At 51.4% G+C, this 19550-nt stretch overlaps 6 protein-coding genes across 6 annotated transcripts; 4 read left to right on the top strand and 2 right to left on the bottom strand.

Annotated features, from left to right (window-relative positions):
• Positions 1 to 212: 212 nt before the first annotated feature.
• On the top strand, positions 213 to 2772 carry M431DRAFT_498024 (hypothetical protein; the record flags this gene model as incomplete). Its single annotated transcript, XM_024917654.1, has 3 exons — positions 213 to 226; positions 307 to 443; positions 512 to 2772. The coding sequence occupies 3 exons, from the start codon at positions 213 to 215 to the stop codon at positions 2770 to 2772; spliced, it is 2412 nt and encodes an 803-aa protein (XP_024771424.1).
• A 785-nt stretch (positions 2773 to 3557) lies between these two features.
• M431DRAFT_92930 (hypothetical protein) lies at positions 3558 to 4461 on the bottom strand (the record flags this gene model as incomplete). The annotated part of the gene is made up of 2 exons (XM_024924420.1): positions 3558 to 4232; positions 4324 to 4461. The coding sequence occupies 2 exons, from the start codon at positions 4459 to 4461 to the stop codon at positions 3558 to 3560; spliced, it is 813 nt and encodes a 270-aa protein (XP_024771423.1).
• Positions 4462 to 11283: 6822 nt separating this feature from the next.
• On the top strand, positions 11284 to 11986 carry M431DRAFT_91928 (hypothetical protein; the record flags this gene model as incomplete). The annotated part of the gene is made up of 2 exons (XM_024924311.1): positions 11284 to 11625; positions 11681 to 11986. 2 exons carry the CDS (start codon positions 11284 to 11286, stop codon positions 11984 to 11986), a joined length of 648 nt encoding a protein of 215 aa, XP_024771422.1.
• A 579-nt stretch (positions 11987 to 12565) lies between these two features.
• Positions 12566 to 13858, top strand: M431DRAFT_510896 (hypothetical protein). Its single transcript, XM_024919557.1, has 3 exons — positions 12566 to 12984; positions 13061 to 13453; positions 13534 to 13858. Exons 1-3 carry the CDS (start codon positions 12640 to 12642, stop codon positions 13765 to 13767), a joined length of 972 nt encoding a protein of 323 aa, XP_024771421.1. The 5' UTR covers positions 12566 to 12639; the 3' UTR covers positions 13768 to 13858.
• A 347-nt stretch (positions 13859 to 14205) lies between these two features.
• M431DRAFT_510894 (hypothetical protein) lies at positions 14206 to 16398 on the top strand. The gene has a single exon (XM_024919556.1). The coding sequence runs from the start codon at positions 14341 to 14343 to the stop codon at positions 16036 to 16038; it is 1698 nt and encodes a 565-aa protein (XP_024771420.1). The 5' UTR covers positions 14206 to 14340; the 3' UTR covers positions 16039 to 16398.
• A 44-nt stretch (positions 16399 to 16442) lies between these two features.
• Positions 16443 to 19516, bottom strand: M431DRAFT_510893 (hypothetical protein). Its single transcript, XM_024919555.1, has one exon. The coding sequence runs from the start codon at positions 19423 to 19425 to the stop codon at positions 16906 to 16908; it is 2520 nt and encodes an 839-aa protein (XP_024771419.1). The 5' UTR covers positions 19426 to 19516; the 3' UTR covers positions 16443 to 16905.
• Positions 19517 to 19550: the final 34 nt, after the last annotated feature.

The following is a 19550-nucleotide window of genomic DNA, read 5'->3' as shown; positions in this document are numbered from 1 at the left end:
GTTTGAGTGTCTGAGGCTGTCCTATGAAAATAGGCGTGTTGCTAGCGCCGATCCACCAATATCGATAAGGCACCCCGGTCGAGCCCAATGTTTTTGGTTCTGTCGTCACGGCTTCAGCAAGTAAACATTGCTGCTATTACATCTCCATCATCCAGCTGCAGCCTTTCTCAGCTCATGACAGGGCCAAGGGCGGGAGCTGCTAGAGGGCATCAATGGGGATCAAAGGGTGAGTTTTTTTGTGTTTCTTTTTTCTCTTTTTTTTTAAAGCATCCGCATTTACTTGATAGAAAAGCTCACGCTGTGCAGGATATATCGAGAGCTAGGCCCTGGCAAAAGGATCGCCCTGTCCAAGCTTGCATCCGACAGCTTCGTGGAACACAACCGGCCCTACCGCCTTGCTATTGACATTGCTATCTGGCAGTTCCAAAACCAAGCTGCTCGCGGTAAGTTTTCCAAGCATCAAAATAATCAGATTCACGCAAGTTTCCGTCTGACTTGTTCGTGAAAACAGGCGGCACCAACCCCGCGATCCGAACCCTCTTCTACCGACTTGTCCGTCTTCTCGGCACGCCAATCCAGCCAATTTTCGTCTTCGACGGCCCTAATAAACCAAAGTTCAAACGTCATAGGCGATCCGGTCGGGGCGATGGATTCGCAGCGGCTCACGCAAAGAGGCTTATACGACTCTTTGGGTTCGTAGTTCACGATGCACCAGGCGAGGCCGAGGCCGAATGTGCCTTTCTACAAAAGAACGGCATTGTTGATGCTGTACTGAGTGAAGATGTGGACACAATTATGTTTGGATGCACACGAACGCTTCGGAACTGGTCGGCCGAGGGCAAGAACGGAAAGCCAACACATGTCTCCATGTACGACGTCAACGATTTGAACATGGCCAACCTTGGTCTCGATCGAGAGGGAATGGTTTTGGTGGCCCTTATGAGTGGCGGCGACTATATCCCGGAGGGAGTGCCCGGCTGTGGGCCAAAAGTTGCATGTGAGGCCGCCAAGGCTGGCTTTGGGAAATCTCTGTGTCAACTTCGAGCCTCAGATACAGAAGGTATACGCCAGTGGAAAAAGTCATTGACGCATGAGCTTCGAACCAATGAAAGCAAATATTTCCGCACTCGTCACAAGGCCCTAGACATTCCGGAGGATTTCCCAAATGTAGAGGTGCTTCGCTATTACACCCATCCGGTGGTGTCTCCTGAATCCACGTTGGAAGTAGTCAGGCAAAGGCTAAAAGAAACCAGGGAAATCCAGTTGGATGGCCTAAGGGAATTTACCAGGGAAACATTTAATTGGGATTTCCGCATCGGCGCAATCAAATTCATCCGTGTGCTCAGCGAGGGCTTGTTTGTGAATCGCATGTATCAGGACGGCGTTAATGGAGACTCTTTTGTTAAGAGAATATCAGCCCGTCGGAACCATTTCAGCACGGACAACACGTCCGAACTTCGGCTCGCTTACATCCCCGAAGAAATCGTGCCCATCGATATATCAAATGAAGTGGAGGAAGAAATTACATATGCTCGGAGCGGCCTAGCTCTCAATAGCGATGAAGAGTTTGGAACAGCTCCAGACAACCTTGAGGACGCCCAGGGTGGTGGTGGAAAGACATTTGATATTACAAAACCAGAACTCACCTGGGTCCTAGAAGAGGTAGCCAAGAGGTTTGCGCCAAGAGCTGTCCAAGCCTGGGAGGAAGGGAAACGGGCAAAAACAACAAAAAAGAAGGCAACAACATCGAAGACGAAAAAGGATGCCGCGATGCCTCATGGGGCTCTCGACAGCTTCGTTCGCATCACCAAGGCAGTTGAAACACAGGGGAAAGCTACCAACAGCGTTGCCTCCGACTCAAACAAGGATGACAGTGAGGTTAATGAGTTTAGCGAACCAGATCTCCCTCCTCTTCCTCGATCAAGTCAATTACGCCGACCACAAACGCCACCATCACTGCGAAAGTCCAGTAAGCAACCCGCGCCCAACGCACCTCCTAGCTTGGACCGTTGGACAGTAACCAGCTCACCAGACCCAACTAGGCGTCATGACGATGCAGGAGTTTTCGAGACTATCGTCATTTCGTCCAGCCCTGCCGGCGGCTCATCGCCACTTTCACGATCTTTGCCGTCGTCGCCAATTACAACAACCACCACCACCTCTGCAAGTCGTGATGGCGAGATATCAAAGTCAATACGGTCGATTCTTGCGGCGGGTGCTTCGTCGCGGGTGAGAAGTGAGCACGATACATCGGCTTCTTCTTCGATCACGAAACCAAAGCAAAAGACGTCGTCTCATCACAAGGCATCGCAAGGAGCAACAAAGCTAAGACAGATGTCAATGGACATGTTTACACAAAAACTTCCTCAGTCAGATACGAGTCGCCCCAGTTCATCTAACAGCGGCAATGGCAGCATATATAACTTAAACTCTAGCAGAGAGGACATTACTACACGAACGAAGGCCAAGGAAGTCGAGATTATACTATCTAGCAGTCCCGAAACACCACGTACATCTCGCCCTACTACGAGCAAACAAAAGACTCGCATTCCTCCTCCACAGCGCGATAGCAGTCCCGGTCCCGCTACAGGCAAAAAGATATACGTCCCCAACGGGACCGGCTTCTTCAAGGAGATTGAAGTTGGTGAGGACGAATATGAAGAGAGAATCTCGCGAGAAGTACAGTCGCTTCATGACCGTGGCATTAGAGCTGGCGTTACTAGATGGAGTGATGTGTCTTTTATCGATCTGACAGATGCTCCGAACAATTAATACGGCATTATATGATCTGGGATACTGGCGGTGTTACATTATTTGGTATGGATATTAAGGATGGTTATTGCATATGTCACATGCTAGAGTTGATGTTTTGAATTATTAGCCTTGTAATCATCTAACGAAAGTCGCATTGAACAATTCATAAGCATTTTGTTTCCTTTAGATATTGTTTATTGTATCAATCTATGAGCTTGTATTCCTAGCTCCCCATTAATCCCATTGTGCTCTTGCACGTAGCCATAGTATATTTTTGAAATGCCCCATTCCTCCAATTATCGTCCATGAAATAAAGAATTGGCCTTAATTCTTCTTGCAGCTCAACGCACCAAAGATCCCTCCCATATTCAAGAGTCTTTCTTCTTGTGGACTCGAAATGCCCCGTCTCTCCTCTTGTTTCGGGCTTTTTTTCACCAATCCCTTCTTCTTCTGGGCCGGGTATGTGGTGGTGCATGTAGCATCAGCCTATATCGATGCTTCTTTTGGCATAACAGCAGGCCGATCACTTTTCCTTTTCCCTCCATCTCTCTTTCACCGAAAGCTTCCCAATATATACATATCCTTGGGGTTCATGAAGCTGAGAGAGGCTGGTGTCCCATCCGAGGAAGACTATGTATGTGATGCCTGAGACCCTGTTGCGTATTGTGACACGCTTGTCGTATGTGTGTAAGTACATACATAACTTATACATATGCGGCGATGTTGCTTCCAGTGTGCTTCGTGACGTTAGATTTCTTGCATATAGCGTCTGTTGGCTCAAGCCAGCAAACAGGATCGACCATTTAATCAATCATGCTAGGGAGCTCCTTCAAAGGAATAATCTTCCATGGCGGCGCTTGCCAAGTCGGGTTCACTTCCGTTCTCATGCTCTGCAGAGCTGATTCCATCTGTTTGGTCAAACGCTCACGCACAAGGCCTTCCTCGACCATTTCCTCGTCCCAAGGCACCAAGATGAGCTCCTCCAGGCCCTTCATGCGCTGGGAAACCTGTCTTAGCATCTCCAGCGTAAATCTAGTAGCACTCATGAACTCGTAAGTGTCACCGACGAGCCGGAACAAGGCCTCGTTGACAGCCAAGCGACGAACACGAGCAAGCTCAGATGGCTCACACAGCATCATGCACGTGTGGAACTGCGAGTCTGCGGCCATGAAGCCCTCGCGGGGGCCAAAGTACAGGATGTCGATGTCGTAGTTGAAGTAGACCAGGCCATCCCCACGGAAGAAGCCGAGGCTGGGTTGGTATGACTTGAGAGCTTCAGCGCGGGATTCTGTGCAGACTTGGAGGCTGACTGGGATGCGAGTTGGCGATGTGCACCCGGTATACTCTGCGCTGTCTGGGGGAGGCCTGGCGAGGGCCGTGATGTCGACGCCGCATTGGACGGAGACTAGGCGTGGGCTGGGGAGGCTCAATTGCCAGATCTTCAAACGGAGCTCTGTTGGGAGCCTGGAGAAGGGGTGCTATATGAGAAGAAGTGTTAGTCGAAGAGGTCATGCCTATGAGAGGAAGATGGGATGAAGGGAGCAAGCAGAAGCCAGGTATTGGACGTACAAAGGTGTCAGGTTGTTGCTTTGTGGGCTTATGAGAGGCAATGAAGTTCAAGAGGCCAAATATTGGGATGCCCGGCGATCTAGTCCTGCGAGGAGGAGAAGAGGCGCGAGTCCGCGTCGTAGTAAGTCTGATCCGCATTGCTTATGGTGGTGGAGGAAGATGTTGATGTGCCGAGTTGGTTAGGACAGATGAGATGCCTCTGTCTATAAGAAGCTTCAAGGCAAGGCAAAGGCCACTTATATATTGATGCCCCAGATCCAAGAGCCGGGAGTGATGCAACAACCGGAGGACCCTTGACACGGCAGAACAAGGAACCTCCCGTGCCTGTCAAGCTTGCGCCGAATCGTATAAGAGATCCCAGCAAGGTACGTATCGTAGCAGTGAATGTCGGTCGACCTGAATCAGGAGTGAGGAAATAAGGTTCGTGTGGCGTCAAGGATGAAGCTGTTCTCGAGCTCTGTAGCGTCTGTGCCTAGGTTGAGGTAGGTAGCACTGGATGTGGATATTCACGTAGATGGATACGCAGGTGTCTTGGAGGGAGTTGCTGGGAGGGGGGTTTGACAAAGATGAGGTATGAACGACCAGGTATTTGGAAGAACACAGAGAGTTGTAGCAGGTACCTGGAATACCGGCTACTAACAGTGGGAGCTTGGTGTATACAGAGGGCCAACGATGTAAAGGGCGTGGGTGAGAGAGGGTGTTTGTGTATAGAGGTGTAAGGAGGAGGTCTGAGCTTGGAGGGGAGAGAGCAAGATTGGCACGAGCTCCAATGAGCAGTGATCAATGATCAGTGATTCAGTGATGTGTTTGACAGCAGCAAGACGAGGCACTCGGCGGCTATATAAGATTTTTTGGCTCAGCTCTTGATACAACTGCAAAAAGTTCAGCTCGTCATAACAACTGCCGTGAGAGGAAAGAAAAAAAGAAAAGAATAAATCTTGGGCTGGAGCGAAGGGGGCTTCATGGACACAAGACAAGCGTCACTGGTAAGGCTTCAATTAGAGCAACTCTGGCCCCGTACCCACCGTCGTCATTCGCGGCTGGGTGACTTCATTACGCAGCTTGACAGCTCTCTAGTATTGCTTTTTCTTTTTTACTTTTTCTCCCCCTTGGCGTCTTTTCGGATCTCCTCTGTTCCGGCAAGGCGAGGCCAGGGTCCTGCTCGCCCCGGGCTGCATACCGAGCATGGGTGACCACCATTGCATCAGTCTGGGTGACTGGGGGGGTCAATTTGGGGAGCGGGTGGGTACCTCGGAGGTAGATGGAAACAATGTTTTAGCTGCTCTCCGCTGTATAGAGCTACGGATGGGAAACATGGTTAATACATACGAGTACGAGAGGGACAGGAACCAAGGTGTCAATGGGGGGTGGGCTAAAGCAGATTGATACTCTGTGTTAGTAGTAGTAGGTAGGCTGTAGTCTAGAGTACAGCAAGTGTGCCATCCATGGTAGTATCGGGATTGTGAAATTGGCAGCACAGCAGCACAGCAAACGCCGCTCGATCGCCGGGGCAGGTCCAAGGGTGGAGGAATCGGATTTTGCGAGCGCCCATCGAGAAAAAAACATAGTGGCAATCATTTGCCTTTCCCACCCCCCATGTCGGGGTCTCAGACGGGCTGAAATGGCGACCCTGGATCGGGCAAGGCGAGAGGCGCCGACGCGGCGTGGCGGCTGCGGGCAGGGTTCCAATGCAGTGCCCAGATTTGGAAAAGGTCAAAGAATTGTGAGACATGTCAAGGTGAGGTTGTGTCTCAAAGAGGAGGAGGAGGGCATGTTGAGGTTGGCGAGTTGTTGTTTCACCGGCAGATGGACAGGACTGAGGGTTGTTGACAGGGTGTAAGTGTAAGCTGTCAAGGCAAACTGGAGACCAACAATTGCTACGAGTACAGCTTCTACTACGAGTATACTATCTTAAGTCCGATGCTATACGCCACTAATACCGTCAAAATAAGTGGCGTACAGCTCAGGTTGTTATAGGAACATGAATTCAATTTCACTGGACTAACAGCGGAAATAGACGTGGGGAGGAGCTACAGCTTACAACCACTTACGTATCACCAAACGTCCATGTTATCACATAACAGCAACTAGAAAAGAAAGAAAAAAAAAGAACTTTTGCACTCTGGCCAATTGACTTCTTCTGCCCTTCCAGCGCATCGGTCATCGGATGCCAAACCTCCGAGCGGCCACAATCTTTGTCTTACTCTGTGCCTGTACGAACAGGACAGAACCAAGATGAGCCGCCAGGGGATATCAAATCCAGTGATGTGCAAAATTGCTTGGGGCCTTGGCCCGGTGGATCTTTGACGGCCCAAGAGTTGGTGACCCCTGCTCGGCCATGGGCTAGGACGATGGGCCGTGTATTAGCCTCGACATGGTCCTGAAGGGGGTGGTGGTACAGCTAAGGACCTGGTAGATGGAGTTATTGATCTGGAGGTGTCCAAGTGAGCTTTAGAGACGTGATATGGACATGGTATTTGGTAATTTACGTGCAGTAGACATGGATTCAAAGCGAGGACTACAGCAAACATCAACATGCAAAAATCTCAATGCAAACACACTTGCGTCCAGCCTGGCACGCAATGCACATCAACACTGACAGACTGCCAACAGCGTCAAAACCAGGCTCTGCGCACCTTGATGTCCCCCTTGTGGCGTTTTCCGCTCACGATAACATGCATCCCGTGTCACCGATGCGTCAAGCACTGACCTTGCGAGCACAGGATCTTGCTATCTAGTAACAAGCGCTATCTAGTAACAAGCCCTGCTCGTCCCGTGCGCTCATACACAACAGGTGAGACATTAGAAAAAGGCAGCAATTCACGTCCACGGGCGACACACTGGCACATCTATGTGCCAACAGGGCTGAGGTTCCAGACCTTTTTGCTTCAAACGAATGACGAAGAAAGGGAGAGCTTGGTCTTCTTCTTGTCTGCCTGTGCCGTCATTGAGCCGCCGTGAAGCTTCCCGGACACCAGGACGCGGGATCCTGATCCAGACTCAGACGTCAAGGTCTGAGACACGCATGACAGACCGACCGCTCATGCTGTTTTATTCTCACCAACTTGGGCAGATTTTTTGTCTTTTCTTTTTTTCTAGAGGTTGCGGTGGTAATGGAAATTAAAAAGGCTCGTAGGTTGTATATACTTACAAGGCATGCTGTGGGATGCACATGTCAAAAGACTTAGCGATTATCTACCGTGTAAATGAAAAATGTATGTTGGACGCTGCCACACACCGAGAGGGCGCGGAATCTCTCCGCTCTGCCTCGCTCCATCCAGAGCTCTAGTGTATGTCAACTCCATGCAAGTAATGTAATGCTCCGTAACTAACATACAGCATGTAAGCTCCCCCATCCAAATAGATTAACAGGATACGACGCTGGCGTTGGGGCTCTCCATCCAAGTTAGCACCAGAACTGTCAAGCTATCCTGTGCAACACCAGGCTGGGGGGCGATCATTGCCATGTTACAATCCGAAGATATTCGGACGTTCAGAACCCGCAGGCAGCGGTGGACATGGACCCGTCGGCCGCTTCGACGATGGGCATGTCAAGTCGAATAAGTCCGATGCTCTCATGCGCTGCCAATGCTAAAGCGCGTCCCCTCCCTTACATGCGGCGGCGATCATGGGCGGCCGATGGCTTCCTGGTGGGAGAAGGCGGTAGCTCCCGAGAACTGAGACACGCGCGACGCTGGTCTGGTCGGCTTGAGGGTTAGCGCAGGCATGTCTCAACTACTACTCAACCAGGTAGGTAGTATGATATGGATGCTGTATGATAGTAGCAGCGATATACGACTACAGGTGCATGTCTTTGATATACGAAGGGCAAGGTTACATGTATGTTTCTTTCTATGGCACTGGTAGCCAGCCAGGTGATGCGGATTATACCTACCACCAGACCCCTTGGCAAGTGATCCCAGTTGGAGGGGAAAAAAGCACAGCGGGCAAAAGATGATACTCGCAAGAACACATACAGTGAGACAGACGGCAGCGCAATGCCAAAGCAGCTTAGATTTCGGGGTCCATTCTAACACGAAATCGCCGAACATCAAAAAGTCTCCTTTTGCTAGCCCCTTCTAGAGACTGACCCCCCAGGCGCGGATCCGCTCTCGACGATCCGTCTCCGTCGAATCTAGTAGCCATCGTGCTATCATAAAAGATAGAAAGGTAGTGGACGGATTGGGAAAGGAGAGCGTCGACGGTCGACTAAGCTAAAATACTAGGTAGAAAATGAGAAAAGGGTGCAATCTACACTACATGCCCTTCTGAAGCCGTCGTGAGTGTTGATGCAGTGCGTGAGATGAATATGCTGGTGAGCTGGGGGGCAGGTGGTAGACGTCATGTTCTTTCAGGGCGCCAGCCAGCATCGAGTGACATTTCGAATTCGTTTACCAGCGAATCACATAAGAGAGCTACCGCTCAGTAGGCGTTTTGATGGCCTCCCTTTCAGCCTCAAAGCGGTGGACAAGGGGCCCTTGAGGAGGAACAGCGAGCAACCAACACACGGTAGCAGTATGCCCCAAACAGAGCAGCTGCCTACGTCGTCAATAGATTCGGTCCATGTCCACCGAAGTTTTCAGGATTTTTTTTTACCCCTCAGTTATCCCAGCCGAGCTTGATGGAGACGACAGACACTCACTGCTGTTGTCTCGGCTCACGGCCTGACCTAGGTTCGTCGTGATAGACGATACCAAGCGAGTGATGTTGGCAGTATGGAGTGCGGAGGGCCCTCTGCTCTCTCTATTTTCACTTACCCACACCACCCAAAGACACCTTTTCTACTAATTGTAATGGAACTAACTCTCTAGGCATCCATCAAACAAGTAGTGTTCTTTACGCGAGAATGTAGTGTAGGCGAAGAGTGCGTGTAAGTCCCGTCCTTACCCTGGAGAAAAAGCCACAAATTTCATGCTACTCTCAATACTCTATCAAAATTCTCCCTCTTTTTTTCTTAGTTTCCTTACTCCCTTTCTTGCTTTTTCCCCCATGAGCCCGGTTCATTCACCTACAGCCACTTGGCGAGTCATTCCCAATGTGACAGACAGCCCTTCCCTTGAACATGCCCCCGACACGCTACAAGCACGAACATCTACCGTACACTAACCAACCCAACGCCGCCTCTCACCTTCAGCTTCGCAGTCTATCACAAGAGCTGAGCCCCCAAAAGCCGTCTAAAATATATTAAACGACTCCATCTCACCGGCAGCGCATAAACAACGTCCAATTCAGCTCATTTTCTTGCCATGACTCTCTCCCTTCTGCCAAGTGTGGAAAGCCTCGTCGTAACGCCCATCCCCCACGCAGCATTCACAGAACGACTCCATACATGCAGCCCCCCAGGGCTGAGATTTGTCTGTTCGTATCTCAGTAGAAGCCTGTTCCTTGACCAAGCGCTCTTTGATTCGTTTCGTCCACACCCTCCCCTGTCGTACAAATGACATTCCGTCCGCAAGCTAAGCCGAGGAGAGGCAGAATCCCCACCCGCAGGGTTCTGGTGGCAGCTGAACAGCTAGGTTGGAATTACTAGTGGTGCTGGGACGGAGCAGTAATCTATCTGTGCTTTCTTGGTGCTTTTAGTATTCCATACCATTACTACCTGTAGCAGTATAACACGGTGAGCGGAGATGGAGGAGAAAGCCTCCGACAGAGAGAGGGGAGAGAGAGTGGAAGATGCCCAGCATAATACGGAGCAAAGTGGAGAGAGGTGAAGCTTTAATTTGCTGTGCGGGCCGGACCGCGCAAATGTCGCCTTTGCTCAGGATTTTTGCCATGCTCACTTTTCCATACTGGCAGGAGAAATCCCATGCTCACCGTTTTGCTCTCCACAACGCTTTGGTCGTTGTGGTGAGTTGATGCTTCTGTCTACCAGTAGACACATGAGCTAGCGGTACACGCAGTCGCCCAAGTGCAAATACAATGAGCTATGTGGATATTGTATCCGTTCCCGATAGTGGAACAGTTGTAAATGCTGGATGATGCCTCCTCGTTCGCAGATACTTGTCGCTTGTGAGAGAGTAATCCAAAACGCAATCTATCTGTTGTTGATGCGAGAACAGGCCAAGGAGAGCGTGAATGGAGCACAGCAAAAACTGCAGCCCTTCATTTGCATCAGGTATACTGCCTTGCACACGTACTCGCAATTTGAGCCTCTTTGGCGCGCGCGACAGTGAAGCCTTAATCTTACTCCCTCGTCTCTTCTCCCTTGGTATCCTCACCACATGCACCCACCATCCACCATCACATGCACCTTTAGCTCATAATAGAAGAAGAAGAAAAGAAGAGACCAAGATAAGAAGAAGCGGCAAACATGATTGATCTCGGCAATGCACATCAACCTTCATCCAGCAGCTTTCATGCATTTTAGCCGCCCGTCTGCTTAGAATCGGAAAAAAACAATACAACCATTGTTTCTATTTCCGGCAATCTTCGCCTCGCCTCTCATTGGCCCGGCACTTCGCCCAAGCGCCGTGCCCAGGAAACATTATGTGACCCCGGATTTTACTCACACACAATCCAGCCAATCCCGTCTCGCGATTCCCTAGATTTGTGCCCTCTGGATAGGCGAGATGGTGGACGGCACAGAGAGATGGGCGCGCCTAAGGGAAGAATGTTGCATCTGGGCTGCATCTCGGGTCTCGAAACGATACGCGCCCATTGGCTGGACTTCGCGTCCGTGAGGGCATCGGAGATTGTCCAAGCGCCTGGACATGACGCTGTCTGAAAAGCTACGAGTACATTTACACTGCGTTTCCCGCTGTGTTTCGTGGGTTTTTGTTTTGTTTTGTGGCAAACAGGTCGTGTCCAAACAATTTGGTTTTTTCTTTCCTTTCCTTTTTCCTTTCAGGGTTCTATTTCGTCTTGTTTCCATTTTCCTTCCCTTGTGTTGATCTTCCTTCGGCATTTCGTCACCGGTTTGACTTGAATTCGCCAATGATACCCCCATCCACCAGCCCCAAAATGTCTTCCAGTCTGAAAAACGAGCTCTCTTCTTCCGAGTTTGAAGTCGAGGCTCAATCTCTCCAGCTGCAGGCCCAGCGTCAGTCCAACACTCGCCTGATCAACGTCGTCCACGCCGGACGGATTGCTCTCACTGTCCTGGCCCTGGCGGCTGGCATCACCGTCTTGGGTGTTTCGGCCAACAGCCTGATGGTCTACCACCAGACGTATCTCCCGTCTGACTTCTATCTTCCTCTATGGCCCTCTCAGTTTGATCTGCGCCCTACTGCGGCGTTGGTTGCTGGCGGAGTCGTTGTTACTGTGACCAATATTGTGTCCCTCCTCTTTAGTAAGATCCAAGCTGTAAGTCTTCTTGTTATCCTTCTTTTGCATATTTATCTAACGTGTCTGGATACAGCTACGAAGCCTTACTGGCCCTCACGCCATCGCCAGCCTCGCCGCTCCCGCCGCAGCCTTCATTGCCTCCATCGTTGCCATGTCTCTCTTTTACGCCGCCAATGCTTCTTCCACGGTGGACAACCTCCAGAGCTGGACATGCCGCTGGAACGATGTACCCATGACCATGCAGCCGCACTTTGGCACTCTCTGCAAGCAAAACCAGGCTGGCGTGGTGCTTTCTGTGCTGCTTGTTCCCCTGGAGGCGGCCATTCTTGCTGTTGCGGGCTACCAAGCTGTTTTGGAACGACAGGCTACCAAAGCGTAATATCATAAGAATGAAAGAAGAAATAACGAAGAGCCTACACACATCAAAGAGATGATCAATAGGAGCAGCTTTGTGCTCTCCTATGATGGGAACGGATTGAGACGAGATACACGACGGGAAAGTCATCGGATACTGTTCAATTTAGTAGTTACATGTAATATAATCCCCTTGTTTCAAGTATGAGAATAGACGGCACTGCTGTGGCTATTTGAATGGCATAGCTACACAATACATAAATACACATTTTGCGGAAACTGGTGGCTCTTTCAAATAAATTAATCCGCGATGTACGTATTCGGGATACTGCATCGAGGCTTCTATAAAGTCACCGGCAAACATTACGGATATGACAAGCATCTACCCGTGTTCACAGACTACGCCACAACGCATTTACTGGTGGTTGTGCGACATTCAATCTGTACATCTAGATGAAGCACAGAAGACGATGACACAGGTATGGACGTGAGACAATACATACCAGTTATTTACTACCACGGGTCAAGCAATCTCACTTCAGAGTGACAGATGCGGTGAGAGTCTCGTCACTTTATGCTCACTTTTGTCCAGCAAAAATCAGGATTTCTTACTACCGTAGGAGAAAGGAGAATTAGACTGCAACTGAGTAGATCTTTCTGCCATTGCATCGCTGTGTCATGGATCAACCGGTGCTATCTCCATCCTCCCTTCTTGACATCGCCAAACCAGCACTGAATGCACCTGCGACAGCTCCTTCACCCACTTCTGAGCGGAATTTCAAGCCTAAAAGCAAAATGTCCAGCTTGGAGACTGTACCAGAAAGCGACCCTCGAATTCAGTCTCAACATGCTTCATCTGTGATGGATGCCGCAAAGTCCACGTCCAGCGATGAACAGCGCCTATCTACGAAACGAAGCCAGTATTTCCACGACGCACTTCATGAGCGGTCTAGTGAGAGTTCAGCAGCTGCGGCCGTACGAGGAGAGGCTCTGATTTATGCCGAAGTCAAGACGAATGTCAAGGCGAGCACCTCTCATCCACTGCACTCAATTTGATGATTACAACAACAGCTTTCTAACCGAGCCAGAAAACCGACAGGTCGAAAACGAGCAACAATTCCTCACTGTCTTCTCTCACCATCTTGCTGCGAGATACAACCGGTATCCTTCCTCTATCGTCATCTCCTTGCATCACAGCCAATGTCTCCTCTTTGGCGGCTCCATGGATCCTGCCTACACTCTCACCATCACGGCCCTCGCTTCTGAAGTCCAGCCTGCTACCAATAAGCGCAATGCCGCTGTCCTTCAAAAGCACCTAGAAGCCGTGCTTCGTGTTCCTCCTGCCAGAGGGATGGTGCGCTTCATCCCGGTGGCAGAAGAGTCTCTTGCGTGGGGGAGCAAGACTGTCGCGGGGAGGATCTCAGAAGCTGTAGCCGGCGATGGGGATGGCGAGAAAGAAAGGAACAAGGTACAAGAGAGGCGAAGACTAAAGGTTTGTGGTGATATGCTTACTCTATCTTTCTTGTTGATGGTAGAAAGGATATGCATGGGCTTCGCTAACTGACGATATAGGCGCTCTCATTGAAAAGAACCTCGCCGGCGAACGTTGCCTCTTCAAATGCACAGCCTCAAAGTCTTGCACAGCAAGCAAAGAATTCCAGTGTCAACTCAACTGTCCAAGTTGAGCCTACTGAAATGTTTGGAGGAGAGGAAAGCGTCAAGGTAGTCAGGAAGAAGAAGAGCATCATTCATACGCTGTTTAGGACATCGAAGGGGATTGAGGATGAGGAGCCCTCTAGATCTTGAGTGGGCAAATACAAGTATAAGAAAGAAAAGTCTCAAAATTGGAGTATATTAGGCGTGATAATGAATTATAACAGCCAAAAGTAGCAGCGTGCTTATATCACTGCATATTGATGTCATACTACCATTGTTTACTCCAGAGGTGATTGTTTGTTGATGTGTTGGTTAGTTTCATCCCACTTTCAGCTCACTTTGAGTTGACATAAAAAACTGAACCTCAATAATCAAACCAAATAACCTGGCAATTAATCAATCACATTAAACGTATACATACGTTTGGCAAAAATTATTCCAATTGCTTAATGACATATTCAATGTTGTCTTGGATCGCGTGCCAGGCGCGTTCTCCATCCATCTAAGTGGCTGACTAACCTAGACTCGCGACCAAACTTCCTACACCGTCCAAGTCAATTCAACCTTCAACTTCAACCACATCCTCATTTTCAAACAAAACTGCATGGGCTTTTGCTACAAAAACAAGCTCAATTTCGCATTTGGTATTGCCGTCACTTTTACAATTCATTCCCTCTTTTTTCTCTTCATATTCAGCATCGTCCTTCTTTTCTCTCTCCGGCCATGGCAGTCGCCTGCCCCATCTGCAACAAGCCCGTCAAATCAACAGACATCAACGACCATCTCGATTCCGGCTGCACCAGCTTCATCTTCGACAGCTCCTCAACTCCTCCTCTCTCAACCGCAACCCCTCAGAATGGCGCCTCGACCGCCCCTCCACTATCACAACCCCCGAAGCGCACTGCTTCAAGTTTCTTCTCAACCCCCACACCTAAGCGGCAGATAACCGATCTCAAATCCCAGGCGCCACTGTCCAACATGGTGTTTCCGCCGCTGGCCGGCAAGAAGAGGTCACATGGGGACGGGCCTGGGGAGGGACAGCCGCAGGAAGACAGACATATGGAGGACAGGCAGATGGAAGATGTAGCGGCGGTCAACGGCCACAGCCACGGCGCAGACGAAGACGGACGGGTAATCAAAAAGACAAAGACGTCTCGCGCGGCTCCTCTCGCCGAGAGAATGCGGCCCAAGACGCTGGACGAGGTGTGCGGCCAAGACCTCGTCGGGCCTGAAGGCGTCCTGCGATCCCTCATCGAGTCGAACCGCGTGCCGTCCATGATTCTCTGGGGAGCGTCTGGTACGGGCAAAACCACCATTGCTAGATGTATCGCCCAAATGGTCGGCACCCGCTTCATCGAGCTCAACGCCACCAGCTCAGGCGTACAGGAGTGCAAAAAGCTCTTCCTGGAAGCCGCCAACGAACTACAGCTTACGGGCCGCAAGACAATCATCTTCTGCGATGAGATCCACCGCTTCAACAAGGCCCAGCAGGACATTTTCCTGCGCCCCGTCGAAGCTGGCACCATCACCCTGATTGGCGCCACTACAGAGAATCCTTCGTTTAAAGTCGCCAATGCGCTGCTTTCACGATGCCGCACATTTACGTTGCAGTCGCTCAGCACGGAGGACGTTGTGGCTATCCTGAGGAGGGCTCGCCAGGCCGAGGAGTCGGTCTACCCCCCTTCGCCTCTTATTGACGATGAGATGATGGGCTACTTGGCACGCTTCAGTGACGGAGACGCTCGAACAGCACTCAATCTTCTCGAATTGGCTCTATCTCTCACCCTCCGCGATGGCATGACCAAGGAGGTCATGAAGCAGTCCCTCACCAAGACGCTCGTCTACGACCGCGCTGGCGACCAGCATTACGACACCATATCCGCCTTCCACAAGTCAGTCCGAGGGAACGACCCAGACGCTGCGCTGTACTATCTCGCCCGCATGCTCCAATCTGGCGAGGACCCCCTCTTCATTGCCCGCCGCATGGTTGTCATCGCTTCTGAGGACGTCGGCCTGGCAGACAACACCCTGCTGACCCTCGCAACGTCCACATACACGGCAACGCAGCAGATAGGACTACCCGAGGCCCGCATTCCCCTGGCGCACTGCGCCGTTGCACTCTGTCTTGCGCCCAAGAGCACTCGCGCATACCGCGGGCTTAACAATGCCTTTGCGGCCCTTCGCGAGCCGGGCGTGGCTAGCTTACCCGTGCCGCTGCACCTAAGAAACGCTCCGACGAGGTTGATGAAAGATTTGGGCTGCGGCGCGGAGTACAAGTATCCGCCTAATTACAAGGACGGCAAAGTCAAGCAAAAATATCTCCCGGAGGAGCTCACCGGCCGCAGGTTTCTGGAGGGGAGAGATTTGGGGACGGAAGTTGATCCTGATTATGAGGAGGCAGAGGAAAGCATGATTCTATGATATACCCCCATCTCATTGGAAAGGCATTGAAAACTGGGAGGGGGGGAAAACAAAAGGGATTTGGATTACGGGGTTTCGAGTTTTGAGTCAGGAAACTTGGCCTCGTTGGATTGTATTTCTACGGCAGAACGAGATGATGACCAGTTTGGGGCGGTTGGATACTGTTTTGTGTATACCACAGCGTCTCTCTCCACGAAAGGAGTTTTTTTTGTACATGATACCACCGATGACGGCATGCATGGATAGACAGCGTTGTTAATTACTGGAGGGAAAAAGGGAGGGTATATGGCATCATAGGATATTTACAAGCAATGCATATATATACATATACGCATATACAAATTCACACATCATCATCACACAACTGAATCTTAGGCTTCCTTTTTGACAATTTGATAATAGTATGCTACTTTACATAGTATGTACATGTATGTATGTATGTATGTATATTTATTTGTTCATGTTTGTTTATATATGTTTCGATATGCAAAAATGGGTATATAAAGTACAAGTACAGATAGATAGATGGGAGGCAAAGTGAAGCAGTGATGCTGCATGTTATGTAAGAGGGTATGTATGAATGCCAATGTTTCATGATCATGTTTTTCATGTCGAGATGCCCTTTGTTGCCCCTTTGATAATGCCAACGAAGAGAACGAGAGAAAAAAATTTTTTTTTTTTTCGGAAAACGTCCATGCTGAATGTTGTGGAAATCATATGCTGTGCGTGAAAATGTGATGGATGGTGTGAATGGTTCTCTTTTCCTTCTTGAGTGATGCCATTGTGTTATGTAGCTCAAAGCCCAGGAAGCAGAAGAGGAATATGACGTGGAAGAAGGACTGAGATGGAGAAAGAATGATCAAGAGATCATGATGATGATGCTTCTGCTGGGCTCACGGCGCCATATCCGATGCCCTTTCGTCTTCCCCTGACCAACGCTCCCAATGCCTTTCCCAAAGCTGGCATGTCGCCCATCATAGAGACATGGCCTCGCTCAGTGCTCACCCTGCCGCCCTTTGCAATCGAGTATCCCTCCGGCAACATGCTCTCCTTTGCCAGCACAACACCGTCACCAGGCCGAAAGACCAGGTCGTCGTAAGCGTCGGCGCAGGGGATCGCATCTCGGCCGTTGACCCGCGCGGCGTACACGGTAGGAATGCTCTTGGAGTAAATCACAGCCAGGGGCGGATACGCGTTGGCGTCTTGATGGGCGGGGATATGCGCCAGCTCAGAGCGGAACTGCTTGATAGAGGCCAGGGTGCGGGTGAGGTACTCGTAGTTGCGACGGAAGCGCTCCGGATCGATATCGGACGAGGGAGGAGACGGCGGGAGAGCGCTGTTGGAATAAGGGGCCTGGGGCGGAGACTGAGACGGCGGGATGCTCAGGGTGTGGCGGTGATGCAGATTGCCGTCGAGCCGCGGGACCATGGAAGCCCGGTTCTGGATGTTGTTGGCGATTTCCTTGGGAGCGGAATCGGCCCCTGACATGGAGTTCCTCCTCTTATCGACACGGCCATCGCTGCCACGGGGCCACAGACTGTTGGGGAACAAGGCGGCCAGGGGCGAGTGTGTAGCCTGGCGGTTGAACGGTGGCAGCGGCGGTGCGAGACACGGGCTGAGATGCCATCTGACCCAGTTGTCCGGATTGTGGAAGTCGACGGGATACGACTCGCCAGTGTAGCGGTCGACGAAGCAGAAGCCGTCGTCGGGCAGCAGCGCAAACGAGGTGCGGATCGAGAAGTTGACCTGCGCCGTCAGCAACTTGTCGTTGAACAGCACCGCGTCGCCGTTGCGCAACGGGCCCAGGATGTTGATGCACCGCATCGGCGTTCCGCAGTACAGCACGCCTGCGAACAGGTGCGGCTGCTCATTGACAGCATGGCGCGTGATGAGCCCGCCGAGGCTGTGGGCGACGACGATGGCGCCGCGAGACTCTGCGGGCACGCCGGGCTGGTTCGACGGCAGCGTCTGCAGAAAGTCCTGCAGCCTCTTGGACAGCCGCGACGGGCTCAGGCGCCAGTCGTAGCCGTAATCCCACACGCGCAGGCGGCCGGTCCTATAGTTCTCGCACGAGCGCAGCTTCTTGAAGAACTTGCGCGAGATGTCAATGGGCCCAATGTGCTGCAGCATGCCCGACGGGATGATGCGCTCCTCCATCGTCTCCTCGTCCTCGTCGTCCAGGCCCACCTCGAGGTTGGCCTTTCGCATGTTGAGCCCCAGCTTGACCGGCGCCCACAGCTGCTGGTGAGGCGGCTCGGCAGACCGCAGAATCGAGCCACGGTAGCCGCCCATGATGACAATGTCTCCCGTCAGCTCCTCCAGCACGCGGTCGAGGCGTTCCGAGTCGTCCTTGGCGTTGCTGCTTGTCGTCGGTTCCTGGTCTAGATTCTGCTTGGACTGTGTGGCTGGTTCGTTGAAGAAGATGTTGTTGAGAGAGATGGTCGACCTCCTCGACACCGCCTGCAGCTTGGCTAGGCTGGGAATGCTGGGCATCTTGAAGTTGGGCACGTCGGGCAAGCTGTCCTTGATGGCCATGAACCGAACGTTGACCTGGCTGCGGACGTCGGTGAAGCGATCGTTATCGCCCAGGGAAGAGGCGCGAGACAGGCTGTGATAGAGCATGCTGTCGTCCGATGTCACCCTGCGCAGCAATTGCGGCCGTGACTCTGTATCAGCAGCAGCATTTGGATCCAAGTGTCCATTTGCTGGGCTCTGAGAGGGGGGAGAGTTTGAAGCTGACGAAGCATGGCCAAGGCGTCGGGAAGTCGACCGACTGCGCTGGCTTTGCTTGCTGTCTGTGAAACTGGACAGAAACGACTTCCCCTTAGGCAGAGACGGCAGGAAGTGTGACGACGCCTGTTGAAGCTTCTTCAAGGCTTCTTGACCGGCTGATCTCGAGCGTTGGCGCGTGGGCTCAAAGGCAGCCTGGAGAATGCCGCGGGCGTCGCTGAAGTGCCCTCCGTCTTTTGTCAGCTGCTGAGACTTCCACGGAGAGGGAGGAGCAAGTCGTCGAGGCTCGTCTTTGGGCACAGGTCCCAGCTGAATGGTGGGTTTTCTCGGGAATTGCGACGGCGACTTGGGCGATGTTGCTGCTTCCGGCGTTGTGTCTCCGTCTCCGTCACCATCGCTGTCTCTAGTGTCGTCGCCGGACACGCGAAGCTCGGGGTCGTCAAAGAAGCCATTGACTCCTAGGCCTTTCAAGGCTGCCGCCTTTTCGATTGCGGGCGTGTGTAAAGAGGTGAGATGGCTGGCTGCCGCGCTCATGGCGGGCTGTAGAAAAGCCTGGGCATCATCCTGATCCGGGATCATCAAGTCGTCCGAGAGGTTTCCCTCCTCGGTCAAGGAATCCCGGCGCATCGGGGCCGGAGTTGTTTTAGCGTAAGTCATTGTTTGTGAGACAGCTGCGCTCCATATATCCGAACCTCAGGCTGTCGACTGAGAAGTCAAGAAGAGGGAAAAGGGAAAAAAAAAAAAAAAAAAAAAAAAAAAAAAAACAGCTACTTCGTACAGCT

This window comes from Trichoderma harzianum (assembly GCF_003025095.1).
Source record: "Trichoderma harzianum CBS 226.95 unplaced genomic scaffold M431scaffold_11, whole genome shotgun sequence".
NCBI classification, from domain to species: Eukaryota; Fungi; Ascomycota; class Sordariomycetes; order Hypocreales; family Hypocreaceae; genus Trichoderma; species Trichoderma harzianum.
The sequence above is the reverse complement of the archived record's forward strand: the minus strand, read 5'-3'. Positions and strand labels throughout refer to the sequence as shown.